The 12,848-nt window shown below is 52.2% G+C and overlaps 1 protein-coding gene across 1 annotated transcript; it reads left to right on the plus strand.

The window, feature by feature from the left end:
- Nucleotides 1–2,754: 2,754 nt before the first annotated feature.
- Nucleotides 2,755–12,835, plus strand: Klc2 (kinesin light chain 2). Its single transcript, XM_027408632.2, has 16 exons — nt 2,755–3,026; nt 3,620–3,858; nt 6,569–6,799; nt 6,890–6,959; nt 7,430–7,652; nt 8,529–8,616; nt 8,726–8,827; nt 8,909–9,082; nt 9,208–9,307; nt 10,116–10,165; nt 10,257–10,324; nt 10,721–10,829; nt 10,919–11,077; nt 11,150–11,274; nt 11,436–11,493; nt 11,895–12,835. Exons 2-16 carry the CDS (start codon nt 3,631–3,633, stop codon nt 11,976–11,978), a joined length of 1,869 nt encoding a protein of 622 aa, XP_027264433.1. The 5' UTR covers nt 2,755–3,026; nt 3,620–3,630; the 3' UTR covers nt 11,979–12,835.
- Nucleotides 12,836–12,848: the final 13 nt, after the last annotated feature.

Raw genomic sequence — 12,848 nt, forward strand, 5'->3', positions numbered from 1 at the left:
CCAAGTGCTGGGATTAAAGGCATGAGCCACCACAACCTGGCTTTAAAAAAAAAAAAAAAAAAAAAGGAACAAGAACAACTTCTGAAGGTTTGGGGATGGGTGGGTGTGCTATTGAGCACCACAGAAACAGCCTGAGCTGAACCACCCCCTCCACGCCAATTCCTTCATTTTTCTCCATTTACTGATCATCAGCAGCCTGGCAGGAAATCAGCAGCTGGAAGTGGAGGAGACCAGGGCAGAGCCAGGCAGATCCACAATCCCTGCCCTCAGGGAACACTGCAGTCCTCAGAGACTAGATAACAAGACTCGTGGCTGGAAAGGTTGAACACAGACAAGGTTAAGCACTGAAAGCAAGATAAAGGGAAGGGAACACTCAGGAACTGTCCAGCTCCCTCTCCCCAGCACAGGGACACACAGCCAGCTTGCCTAATAGAAGCACAGAAGAAACCACTAACGCTTGCATGCACACCAGCCTCTGCTAGAGCCAACAAAAACCACAAAGCAAGAGTGAATACTGTGCTTTATTTACCTGGGACAGGGTGATAAAAAGGAATGAGCCCCTTTGTTGAGTAGAGAAAAAGGGGAAGGGACAGAGGTGGTGGGTGGGAGCTTTTACTTGGCGGTGTTTCATGCAGTGCAGGGCCCATAAAAGCACTGAGTGTAGACACAGCAGGTGTCTACTGTGGGGTCCCTGCCTCAGGTAAATTGAAGGTATGCACATCTGTGCCGCTGCATTGGCAGTAGCATGCCACTTGGCTTCCATGTTTGTTTACTCACACACTCTCAGTGACAACTATTTAGACTAGGGATGCAAGAGAGAAGAACTGGTCACTGGGAGCCTACACTACCTAAGGATAAAAAGATGGTCCCTTTGCCACATGGTGGTGGTAGTAACTGCACACAACTTTAATCCCAGTACTCTGGAGATAGAAGCAGGCAGATTTCTGAGTTCAAGGCCAGACTGGTCTACAGAGCAAGTTCCATGACAGCCAGGGCTACACAGAGAAACCTGGTTTTGAAAACAAACAAAAAGATAGTTTCTGCTCAATAGACCAGGATGGCCTCGAACTCACAGATCCTAGTGTCTCATGCTGGGGTTAAAGGACTGCCCCACCACTCCTTTTGAGATAAATTTTGAAATGTAATAACAATCACTGATAGAAGCAGAACAAGACCAAGGAGAACCTGATGGGTTCTCACTGAAATGTAAGTAGTAACTTAGTGTCTTATCAGACCACAAGCTTTACTGGCTACTGCCAAAGTTGGGCTGATCTTGGACTTCACAGGTGGAAAGATTGTATTTTTGTTTATTTGCAACACTGGGTATTGAACCCAGGGCTTCATATATGCTAGGCGGGTGCTACCACTGACATGGTACAGGTACTCATGTCCCTAGCCCCCATCACTAGGTGACTGACTATACAGCTCACTTTCTGGATCACTGGGCCCCGGGCTGCCACCATGTTATGAGCAGCATCTAGGTTGACAGAAAACTCAGGGCCAGGAAACTCTAATAGTACTTAGTGAAAGACTCGGGGCTAACCCAAATAAAGAAAAGACTGAGTGGAACACGTCCCTTGTCTCTGAGCATCTCCATTGGCTAAAGGAAGCAGAGTTCTTGCTGGAGACAAGCTATGAGGACATAAGGAAAACTTTTGGGGGGTTTGTTGTTGTTGATGATGTTCTTTTTTTTTTTTTTTTTTTGAGACAGGGTTTCTCTGTGGCTTTGGAGGCTGTCCTGGAACTAGCTCTTGTAGACCAGGCTGCCTCTGCCACCGCCCAGCTAGGAAAACTTTAAGTAAAAAGTATCCCTTAAGCTAGGGATGTAGCTGAGCCCATAGCATGCTTGCCTAGCATGCATGAAGCATTGGGGTCTGCTCTCCTGCTAGCTATGCAACTGGACATGGTAGTAATTTCAGCACATGGGAGGTGATAGCAGACAGAAGTTCAAGGTTACTCTTACTTAGCTACATAGCAAATTTGAGGCCAGCCTAAGGCCACAATGGACTGGGCCCTCTCACAACAGTCACTAAGAAAATACTCTACAGGTTTCCTTGCAGAGTCATCTTTTGGAGGCATTTTTTCAGTTGAGGTTGCCTCCTCTCTTACGACTCTAGCTTGTGTCAAGTTGACATAAACTAACCAACACAGAGGTCTTTCCTTCCCAGTTAGTGACTCCTAATCTGAGGCCCCCAATGACACCACCACAGACCAAAGATAACTCCTCTGACCTCATTATCTGGTCAGCAGTATCTGCTCAGATGTTCCCCTCGTCCTGGGGCATGGATCTTCTCGCCAACCTTCTCAGCCTGCTCCTTTCCACCCCTTTCTCCCTTTTAACCAGAAGCCTCCTCCTGTTCCCTCACAAAGTAACCCTAGGATGCTGAGAATTCCCAACAGAGACACCAACAACTCCGCGAAGCCAGGAAGAGGGGTGTCTCTAAAAACAAGCCTAGGGCGAGGAGTAAGATGTGGGTAATGGCAGTACCAGCTCTACAGGCCTCGGTGAGCATTAAGTTAATGCACTTAAGACATCAACCAAAACACCTGACAAGTAGTGAGGGCTCAATAAATGTGGACTGCCTCGCTCTGGACGCCAGTGAGGTTGGGCCTTCTCCTTGCTCCTCAGTCCAGACACTGGGCCTCTGGTGTTTCATAGACCAGGAAGCTCTGGTCCGAGGGGGCGAGCCCAGCCACGCCCCTTCTGCGTCCCTGCAGGGTTGGCCCCACCCCGGAGCCCGCCTGGCCCGCGGGGTCCCTTTAAGGCAGGGAAGTGGCCTGCTGGGACGTGTTTCGCCCCCTCCGACGCTGCCGAGGTAGCGGCTTCACCTTTAAGGCGGCGCGGGGACTGCTGGGAAGGCCGGCGGGATGGAGGCAGCTAGACGAGCTCCCGGCCGCGGATCCGGCTGAAGCAGGGCAGGAGCCGGAGCTGCAGCCGGAGCCTGGCCCAGACAGAAGGTGCTGGTTGGCGCGAGCCGATTAGGCCGGGAGACCGAGTCGGGCCCGACAGTGAAGAGCGGCTGCAGGTCGGCCTAGAGGAGGAGTCGTCGTGGGCGCGGCCTGTGGGAGGACCCGACCCGGCTGCGGGGAGGGGGCGCGGTCCTGGGCGAGGGCTGGGAGTTGGGCCTTTTCTAGGGAGGGTCTGCGGGCGTTGGGCCAGCCTGTGGGAGGGGTCGCTGTGGGCGCGGCCTGCAGAAACCAGCCTCCCGGGGACGGCGGAACGGGGAGTCTGGGCTCACCCTGCCCTGGGGGAGGGGGCCGGGTCACCCGGAGGAGCTGAGGTCTCCGGCATGGAAGCCCTACGGCCCCTCTTACAGCACCCTAGTGCCCTGTGTCTTGACTAGGACAGTTCCGGGAAAGTCCTGTGGCTGGGCTACGTAAGCCTACCGGAGCCGGTGGTCTAGGGCGGAATCAGGGTCCAGCCTCGCTCGCCACACCGCATTGCGTCTCCCTAGGCGAAACGAGCCTGGCGCGCCCCCTGTAGGCCGAGTGCGGGCTGCGGACTGGGCACCCTTGGGGATCTAGGCGTCAGGGGACCTCCCGGTGTTTACCTAACCTGGGGTGGACGGCGGTGTGGCCCTGGGACGGGCGCCCACCTACTCGTCCCTCGCCTCCACAGACGGCAAGACCATGGCTATGCTGGTGCTTCCGCGGGAGGAGAAGCTGAGCCAGGACGAGATCGTGCTGGGCACCAAGGCTGTTATCCAGGGTTTAGAGACCCTGCGCGGAGAGCATCGTGCCCTGCTAGCTCCTCTGGCTTCTCATGAGGCAAGCGAGGCCGAGCCAGGTTCGCAGGAGCGCTGCCTCCTCCTGCGCCGCTCCCTGGAGGCTATCGAGCTGGGGCTTGGGGAGGCTCAGGTAGGTCAGTGTTGGGCCTAAGGTGGAAGATTACTGCAAGGGTCCTAGTAATATAGGAACACTCTCAGCAAGGAAACACTCGTCTCTTGAAGCCTCATGTTAAGAAATAAGTAATGTTAAATGAATACACTTTGAAGATGCCAGCCCTGCCCGAGTGGGCACCCCTACCTCCACACAAAGCTGTGCCGTCCAGCCCCGTTCTACCTAACAGACTGGATGGCAGAGGAAAGCAAATACTTCAATAACCTCCCTTCATAATTCTATCTTACATTAATTTATTAAGTTCTGTAGTTTATCACTTGTTTAGTGTATACTAGGCAGTCTGTTAATGTCAAGGATGCCGAATTCAACAAGGCAGACAAGATCCTTGTTCTTACTGAGCATGGTGTCTGTAATCCCAGCACTTAAGCAGCCGAGGCAGGGGAATTTCAAGTTCTTGGCTAGTTTGGGTCAGATGGTGAGACCCTGTTTCATCTTACTTCCCTCTTCAGATAAAATTAAGATCCCCCCCCCAGTACAATAGGAGAAGAGAAGCACACACACACACATACTTGATTAGTTGTTTGAAACAAATTGTGATCAGTGATCCAAAGACAACAAGATCTTGTGATAGTTTACTAGGGAGTCTTATCTATTGGTAAGGCAGGAGTTCTCTGAGATGACATTAACTCAAGACCTGAAGGGAGAGATGGGCCTGCATCTAGGGGCAACTGCATTCGTAAAGACCTCAAGGTAGAACAGGGCATGTGCTGCAAGTGTGAGGAGAATTGTGTGACTAGAACTGACAGAGAGGGAGAAAGGGACAGGAGCGGCCTGTGGGGAAACAGAACCCAGTGTCTGTTCAGGATATCAGGGAGCCTTTGGAGGGTTCCTACAAGCAGAGAACATAGTCTGGCTTAGGTTTTGAAAACTCTCTGTGCCCTATGCAGAGTTAACTTTAGTAGGTCAAGGATGGACTCAGAACAAGTGATTAGGGAGCCACTGCTGGGCTTCAAATGAGAGACAGACGTTTGAATTAGAGTAGCAGCCATGAAGACACCAGTTCTAGATATTCTGGAAGAAGACTCTGCAGGACCTGGGGATGAAGAAAGATTAAAGGTGCAGTACAACTCCTGGAAGCCTGTGCTTTTGGCAAGTTGAGGGATGAGAGAATCTGGATCATTTAGCAGTTCTAGTTAGGTCTCCATGAAGTGGGTTGCTGGACAGGGAAGGGGTTAGATTCTGTGGGAGAGGGTTTGTTCTCTCTGGTTCTTGGCCAAGACACTGCCTGGCTTCAGAAATCTTGTGCAGCTTGTATTGTCTTGGTTTCCTTGTCTTTAAAATAGTGATCATGCCATCTGTTATATATACTTCCAGGTTGGTTAGGAGCTATTTTGTTTGGTGGTTTTGTTGTTTTTGTTTTGTTTTGAGACAGGGTCTCTCTATATAGCCCTGGCTGGCTATCCTGAAAGTCACTATGTAAACCAGGCTCGCCTTGAACTCACAGAGATCTTCATGCCTCTGCCTCCCAAGTGCTGGGACTAAAGGAGTGCACCACCACTGCCCAACATAACTTTTTTTTTAAGCTAGTGATTATGAAAACACCTGTCCCTTAAAATGTTTTCAAATAGCCAGGTGTGGTGACACACTGGCTATTTAATCCCAGCACTCAAGAGGTAGATGCAGATGGGTTTTTGAGTTTGAGGCCAGCCTGATCTACAGAGAGAGTTCCAGGACAGCCAGGGCTACAGAAGGGGAAAAAAAAAAAAACTGTCTTGAAAGAAAGAAAAACAAAGCAAAATTAAATTTAAAAATGTTTGCAAACAAAGCCGGGCGTTGGTGTCGCATGACTTTAATCCCAGCACTCGGGAGGCAGAGATAGGCAGATCTCTGTGAGTTCGAGGCCAGCCTGGTCTACAGAGCGAGTGCCAGGATAGGCTCCAAAGCCACACAGAGAAACTCTGTCTCAAAACAAAACAAAACAAAAAAAATGTTTGCAAACAACCTTCTGAAAAGGCAGTGTCACCTCCTCAGCCACTGAGCTGTCAGACACAGAGAGGTATGCAGAGGCTCCATTCTCACTAGTATGCAGGTCTTTGACAGATTGGAAACAGAATGGCATAAAGGGTACCAGAGTGGAGATGGAGCAGAGGGGAAAGCATTCCTGAAAAAAGACAACGATCCTGGCCCTTGAAATTTTTCAAGCATAGAGGGGAATATATAGCCTCTGCCAAGGCCTCATGACAGAGCCTGGAGAATCCAGAAGAGCATCAGATGTTGAAAGAGCTGGTTGTTGAGACTGAGGGGACTGAGGGCCGGTGGATCTTAAGACCCTTTGGGGACTTTGGACACATGTGGCTTCCCTTCCTTTCGGGCAAGCAGAGAGTGCCATGAGTGATGAACGGAAGTCAGGATGAGGTCTTTGTGTGACCTTTCAGCCACCTATCAGGGTTCTTTGAGCAAGCATTAGCCCTGAGCAGGAAAGGAAATAGTGATACATCCGTCATGGCTGCCGTGGGTAACGAGGAAGAGTCTGGGAGCTCAGAGATCCCACAAGGGTCTTGGTAGTCAAAATTACCACACCTCTTCTTGGGTTCCAACTCTGGGCTGAAGCCTGTGGCCTTGGGTAGGGGAGAACTCAGGCCTTTCACTGGCTCCCTAGGTGGCTGAGGCTGTAATTACAGGCTATGGGATGACTAGAGCTCTGACCCTCATCTGGCTGGCTGTGCAGGTAATCCTGGCACTGTCAAGCCATCTGGGGGCTGTGGAGTCAGAGAAGCAGAAGCTGCGGGCTCAGGTGCGGCGCCTGGTACAAGAGAACCAGTGGTTACGTGAGGAGCTGGCAGGAACACAGCAGAAGCTGCAGCGCAGTGAACAGGCAGTGGCTCAGCTGGAAGAAGAGAAGCAGCACCTGCTATTCATGAGCCAGATCCGCAAACTGGATGAGGATGCTTCCCCAAATGTGAGCCTCAGCTGGCCAACATCCAGTTCCCACATGCCCACTGATACCTATGCCAACTTCTCTGACACTTGTTCCTGTCTTCCTTTCTAGGAGGAGAAGGGTGATGTCCCCAAAGACTCCCTGGATGACTTGTTTCCCAATGAGGATGAGCAGAGTCCAGGTACACAGGAGATGGAGTATTCATGGCATCTATGTTCTTTTTTGCCTCCATGTTTTTTTTTTTTTTTTTTTTTGCCTCATTTTCAATCACATTATCCCAGCATGTTAGGGCTTAAAAGGCAAGTCTTTCCTGTTGCGTCTTATATCCCCTGAGCTCTATGGGGAGCAGGTGGCATGCTTAGCGGGCCTGGAGGATCTGAACTTGGCTCTACTGGGCCTCCTTAGACAGTCAAGAGAAAACTCATGCAGGACCTTATTGAATTGGGCCATGATTGCCTCACTCACAATGCAGAGGAGATGAAGGGCTCAGACTTAATCCTCGTGCAGTACCTAAACATACTCTGTAAGTGCAGAAGCTGAGGCCGACTGGTGACTTGCCCAGGAACACATGGGCAAAAGGCTAGGCTGACATATGCCAGCCTAGCTCAGAAAGGAAAAGGCACATCTAACTTCCTGTCCTTGGCCCTGTAGCTCCCAGCCCTGGAGGAGGGGATGTAGCTGCACAACATGGGGGCTATGAAATACCAGCACGACTGCGTACCCTCCACAATCTGGTAATCCAGTATGCTTCACAAGGCCGCTATGAGGTGGCTGTGCCCCTCTGTAAGCAGGCACTGGAGGATTTGGAGAAGACATCAGGACATGACCACCCTGATGTGGCCACTATGCTGAACATCCTGGCACTGGTTTATCGGTAAGGGCCCTCTGGCCTTCCAGATGGAAGTCTCCAGGCACAGTTGAGCAGCAGAGAAAGAAGGGCCTGCATATGTAGATCTGGCCTCCAGTTGGAAATAAACTTGTTAAGAGTTTTAAGGAAAGGTTGGCTGTGAACAACAGCAAGGTAACACATGAAAACGCCAGGGTCACTGGGAGTCAGCACAGCTCCTCTAGGCATCCAGGCTTGAGTATGGGCTTTGAAATGTGAGTTGGAAGCCAGGTGTGGTAGTACACACTATAATCTCAGCACTTAATGGGTAGAAGCAAAACAGTCAGGAATTGGTTACACAGCTAGTTCAAGGCAAGCCTAGGATACATGAGACCCTAGAAAGAGAGGGAAAAGATAAGGGAAGAAAAGTGGGGTGTTGGTGGCACACACCTTTAATCCCAGCACTTGGGAGGCAGAGGCAGGCGGATCTCTGAGTTCAAGGCCAGCCTGGTCTATAGAGTGAGTTCCAGGACAGGCTCCAAAGCTACACAGAGAAACCCTGTCTCGAACCCCCCCAAAAAATAAAGAAAGGTGGGGTGGGAACATAAATTGGCCCAGAACTCATAATGGGTTACAGGGTTTCTGTGGCAGAAAGTGACAAATGAGCCAAGGCACTAGGGGTCACTTAAAGTTGAGTGTTGCTTAGGGGTTTGGGTATGAGGTGGGTCTTAGTGATTTGTGATAAACTGTCTAATGCCCCCAGAGCGCTCAAGGGTAGGGCTATCCAGGCCTCCCATGCTCTGAGTTGCACTCCTATCGTGTCCACTCATCAGTGACCTCAGGAGGAGTGCCTACGGGGACTACGGGCCCCTGGGGGCAGGCTTCGGGCTAGAGGACATCCCTGAATGTCCTGCCTGCTCCCAGGGACCAGAACAAGTACAAGGATGCGGCCCACCTGCTCAATGATGCCCTGGCTATCCGGGAGAAGACACTGGGCAAGGACCACCCAGCTGTAAGTAAGAATTGGATTGAGTGTTGCCCTCCACTCCTCACAAGTTCCAGAGTTCCTGCCTATTAATGAACGGCTCTGAATGAAAACACTTCCATTCTCTTACACCCAGGTGGCTGCAACCCTGAATAATCTGGCTGTTCTGTATGGCAAGCGGGGCAAATACAAAGAGGCTGAGCCATTGTGCAAGCGAGCACTGGAGATCCGGGAGAAGGTAAGAGCAGATAGGGCTTAGGGGTACTGGCTAGACAGAGTAGTCGGAACAGCTCTGACCCCCGCCACTGACTCTTCCCAGGTCCTGGGCAAGTTTCACCCAGACGTGGCCAAGCAGCTCAGCAACCTGGCCTTGTTGTGCCAGAACCAGGGCAAAGCTGAGGAGGTGGAATACTACTACCGGAGGGCCCTGGAGATCTATGCCACACGCCTTGGGCCTGATGACCCCAATGTGGCGAAGACCAAGAACAACCTGGTGCTCTGAGGCTGGGCTGGGGGCTAGAAAAGGAGGAGGCAGGGAGAGAGGGCTGATATCCAGGAGGAAGGAAAAGGAAAACTAAGCTTCCTGCATGCTGCTTACCCACTGTCTTTACTTTCCAGGCTTCCTGCTACCTGAAACAGGGCAAGTACCAGGATGCAGAGACCCTGTACAAGGAGATCCTTACCCGTGCTCATGAGAAGGAGTTTGGCTCTGTCAATGGTGAGTCCATGGCTTCCATGTGCCTCCAGTTCATTCAGCAGAAGCACCCAGGACAGTACTTGGCCTTACAGACCTTCCTGCCCAGACTCTGGCAGGAAGCCCAGCCTCACCTGTGGGTGGTGCCTGCAGGAGCCCACTCACTTAATTCATTGCCCTGGCCAGACAAATTGGCAAACCCCATGCTGAGTCTCCTCCTTTCTCTTTCCCCTGCTTTTGTTTTTTGTTTGTTTTTGTTTGTTTATTTTGTTTTGAGACAGAGTCTCAATATATAGCTCTGGCTGTACTGAAACTCAACTATGTAGATCAGGCTGGCTTTGAACTCATGGAGGTTCACTGCCTCTGCCTCTCAAGTGCTGGGATTAAAAGTGTGTGCCACTATGTACATTCTCCACCTTTCTCCACATGACAATTCCTGTTCACTTTGAGGCCCAAGTGTCTTTCCTTCTCAGAAGTAGCCTCTGGCCCCATATTACTAGCCATTTCCTGATGCCCATCCCTCAGCCTGGCCCCTCATTCAAGTGTATCACCAGTCTCTGGTTTAAGGTGTACAAGGGCCTGCCATATCACTCCTAACCCCACCTCATTTATCGCCATTTGACACAGACCTGCGGCCTGTTCATCTGGGTACAGAGGAGGGTCAGTAATGTTTTGGGTTTGGGTTTGCTGCTTGTTCATCTATTCAACAAAACCCAATCCTGGTCCTTTCTACATACTCCTGTCCCCTTCCCCAGACATTAGTCCCTTGTCTAGCTAGCCCAATTGGAAAGACCTATGTGGCAGGCAGGTGACAGTCCCCTGTTCTTCCTAGGAGAGAACAAGCCCATCTGGATGCATGCAGAGGAACGAGAGGAGAGCAAAGTGAGTAGCGCTGTGAGCAGAGCTTCCAAGTGTGCAGAGGGTGTGAGGCTGGGATGTATGGAGCTCCCTAACTGACTGGTCTTTCCCCCAGGATAAGCGCCGGGACAACGCCCCCTATGGGGAATATGGCAGCTGGTACAAAGCCTGTAAAGTTGACAGGTGAGGGCTGATAGGTCTGGGTTAGGGGTAAAGTGAGGACCAAGGAAGTAGTGTCCTTGGTCAGTGAGACCCAGGCCTCACACTATCCTTCGTCTCTGAGACACCTCTCTTCTGTTAGCTCATCTCTCATGGCCTGAACCCAAGAAGACTTTCTGCACTGGGAAAGCTTGGTTCACTCATTCCAGGGTCTCCCAGCTTCTGGTCCTGGTGGCAATGTCCTAGGAGAACTCTAGGGCCAAGCCAGGTTTCTAGCACTAGAATGGTTCTCTCAAGATGGTTCTACCACAGGGGCAGATGAATAGGAAAGGCCAGATTCTGGAGGCCTTTTTGGTCCCCAGAGCCCCATGTGGGCTGCTTGCTGGGTAGAGTTTGAGACTTCCTGCTATCTGTCCACAGTCCCACAGTCAACACTACTCTGCGAAGCTTGGGAGCCTTGTACCGGCGCCAGGGCAAGCTGGAAGCTGCACACACACTGGAAGATTGTGCCAGTCGAAGCCGCAAGCAGGTGGGGCTCCAAGGTGGAGGATGGTGAATTGGGATCTTTGAGGCTCCCTGTGCTGCAGTCAGGGCCTGATGCTTCCTGCCCCCTTTCAGGGCCTGGATCCTGCCAGCCAGACCAAGGTGGTAGAGCTACTAAAAGATGGTAGTGGTGGACGAGGAGACCGCCGTGGCAGCCGAGATGTGTCTGGGGGTGCTGGGCCTCGGTCTGAGTCTGACCTGGAGGAGTCAGGGCCTGCCGCTGAGTGGAGTGGGGTGAGTGTGGGACTAAGATAGGTTCTAAGACTACGAAGAAAGCAGGGCCTAGAGACAATTCTTCCCCCACAGGATGGCAGTGGCTCTCTGCGGCGCAGTGGGTCCTTCGGGAAGCTCAGGGATGCCCTGAGACGTAGCAGTGAGATGCTGGTGAGGAAGCTGCAGGGGGGTGGCCCACAGGAGCCCCCTAATTCTAGGTGAGTTTCTGTCCCTGATTGTATCCTGTTGGCTCCCACGTGACATCACTCCCTCTCAGGAAACACTACCACCACGTCTGCTTTATTCTGCCCCCAAGACTCAACCTGGTGTCCCTTCACTGTTTCACCATGAACAAATCCTGGTCCTCCTTTTCCCTCAGGATGAAGAGGGCTAGCTCTCTCAACTTCCTTAACAAGAGTGTGGAAGAGCCAGTTCAGGTAAGAGTGGAGGGCATCTGGCCTTAGGCAGTCTAGACCCAGGCCCCCACCCCATAGTTCTGGCCCCTTGGTCTATGTATGTCCCCACCCAACTTTTATCTGGTGAGTCTTCATCCAGCAACAGCCCAATTTAGGCTGGGAGGATATAGGTAGAAACAACTAGGGGCAGGCAGGTAAAGGGGAACATAGCCCTTGTCCTGGGGCAGATATATATAGTCAGCCAGTACCAGCTTGAACTCTCAGGCCCTAGGTGTGAGCTAAACTTCAACTCGCTGTATTTACACCAGGACTTGGTCAATCCTTTTCATCATCCCACACTCGTCTGTGTCTCCCTTCCTCTCCCTTCTCTTCACTCCCAGTTACCATGTCTAAGCTACATGCCCTCTCTACTCTGCCCACAGCCTGGAGGCACGGGCCTCTCCGACAGCCGCACTCTGAGCTCCAGCTCCATGGACCTCTCCCGAAGAAACTCCCTCGTGGGCTAAAGCTGAAGGGGCAGCCTGTCTCTAGCCTTCATCTGACACGACCCCTTACCCCAGCCCTGCGCATGGGCCTGCTGCTTGTCCTGCCTGCCCCTCCCAAGGACCCCTGTCTTTTCTGTTCAATCTCAGGGTAACCTCCCTTGTCATCTCAGCCAGGGCCCTGGAGGCCGGGCCTGCCCACCCCAACTCTACTCCTTATTTATTCCTTCCAGCAGGGGGCCTCTCTTCCCTACATTCAGGGCCTGTGGGAGTGGTGGCCTGCCTACCCATCCTCCAAAGCCAAGAACACTTAAGTACTTGCTGTCCTTTAGCATCTTTGACTCCCCCAGCCCTCGGCCGTTGCTTCTGTATATAGAGAAATAAGTTATTGGCCATGTCATCCTCTCAGCCCTCCTCCCTTCAGTCCACGGTATTCCCGGGCCACCACCTGCCTCTCCCTTCTCCAGTGGTACCGCCCAGGCCTTAAATCACCCCTGTTCCGAGTGGTGGTATCTCCCAAGCTCCAAGTTCTAGGAGCAGAACCTCCTGAAAGGGTTCCCGATCTCCTTGCCATCCTGGTTTTGGAGGGATGTGCTCTACCCAACCTTGCAGATGCCCGGACTCCCACAACACCGGGCCCTGTGTTGCCTCCCGGACTTATGCACCGTCCTTTGCTCCCTGCCTCCGCCCCGCCCAGGCATGGCCTGACCCCACCCTGGGCACGGCCCATTGAGCCATCCTGCCACGCCTTCCTTGCCTCAGCTTCCAATGTCCCCTCCACGTACCCCCGCAGTAGGAGGGGCTACCCCATTTGATGGGTGAGGCAATCGCGCTCTCTATTTTCAGATGTTGCTGTAGAAATAAAGACGATTTGAATCTGAGCCAGGCTTGTTT

This window comes from Cricetulus griseus, chromosome 3, assembly GCF_003668045.3.
Source record: "Cricetulus griseus strain 17A/GY chromosome 3, alternate assembly CriGri-PICRH-1.0, whole genome shotgun sequence".
Taxonomy (NCBI): Eukaryota; Metazoa; Chordata; class Mammalia; order Rodentia; family Cricetidae; genus Cricetulus; species Cricetulus griseus.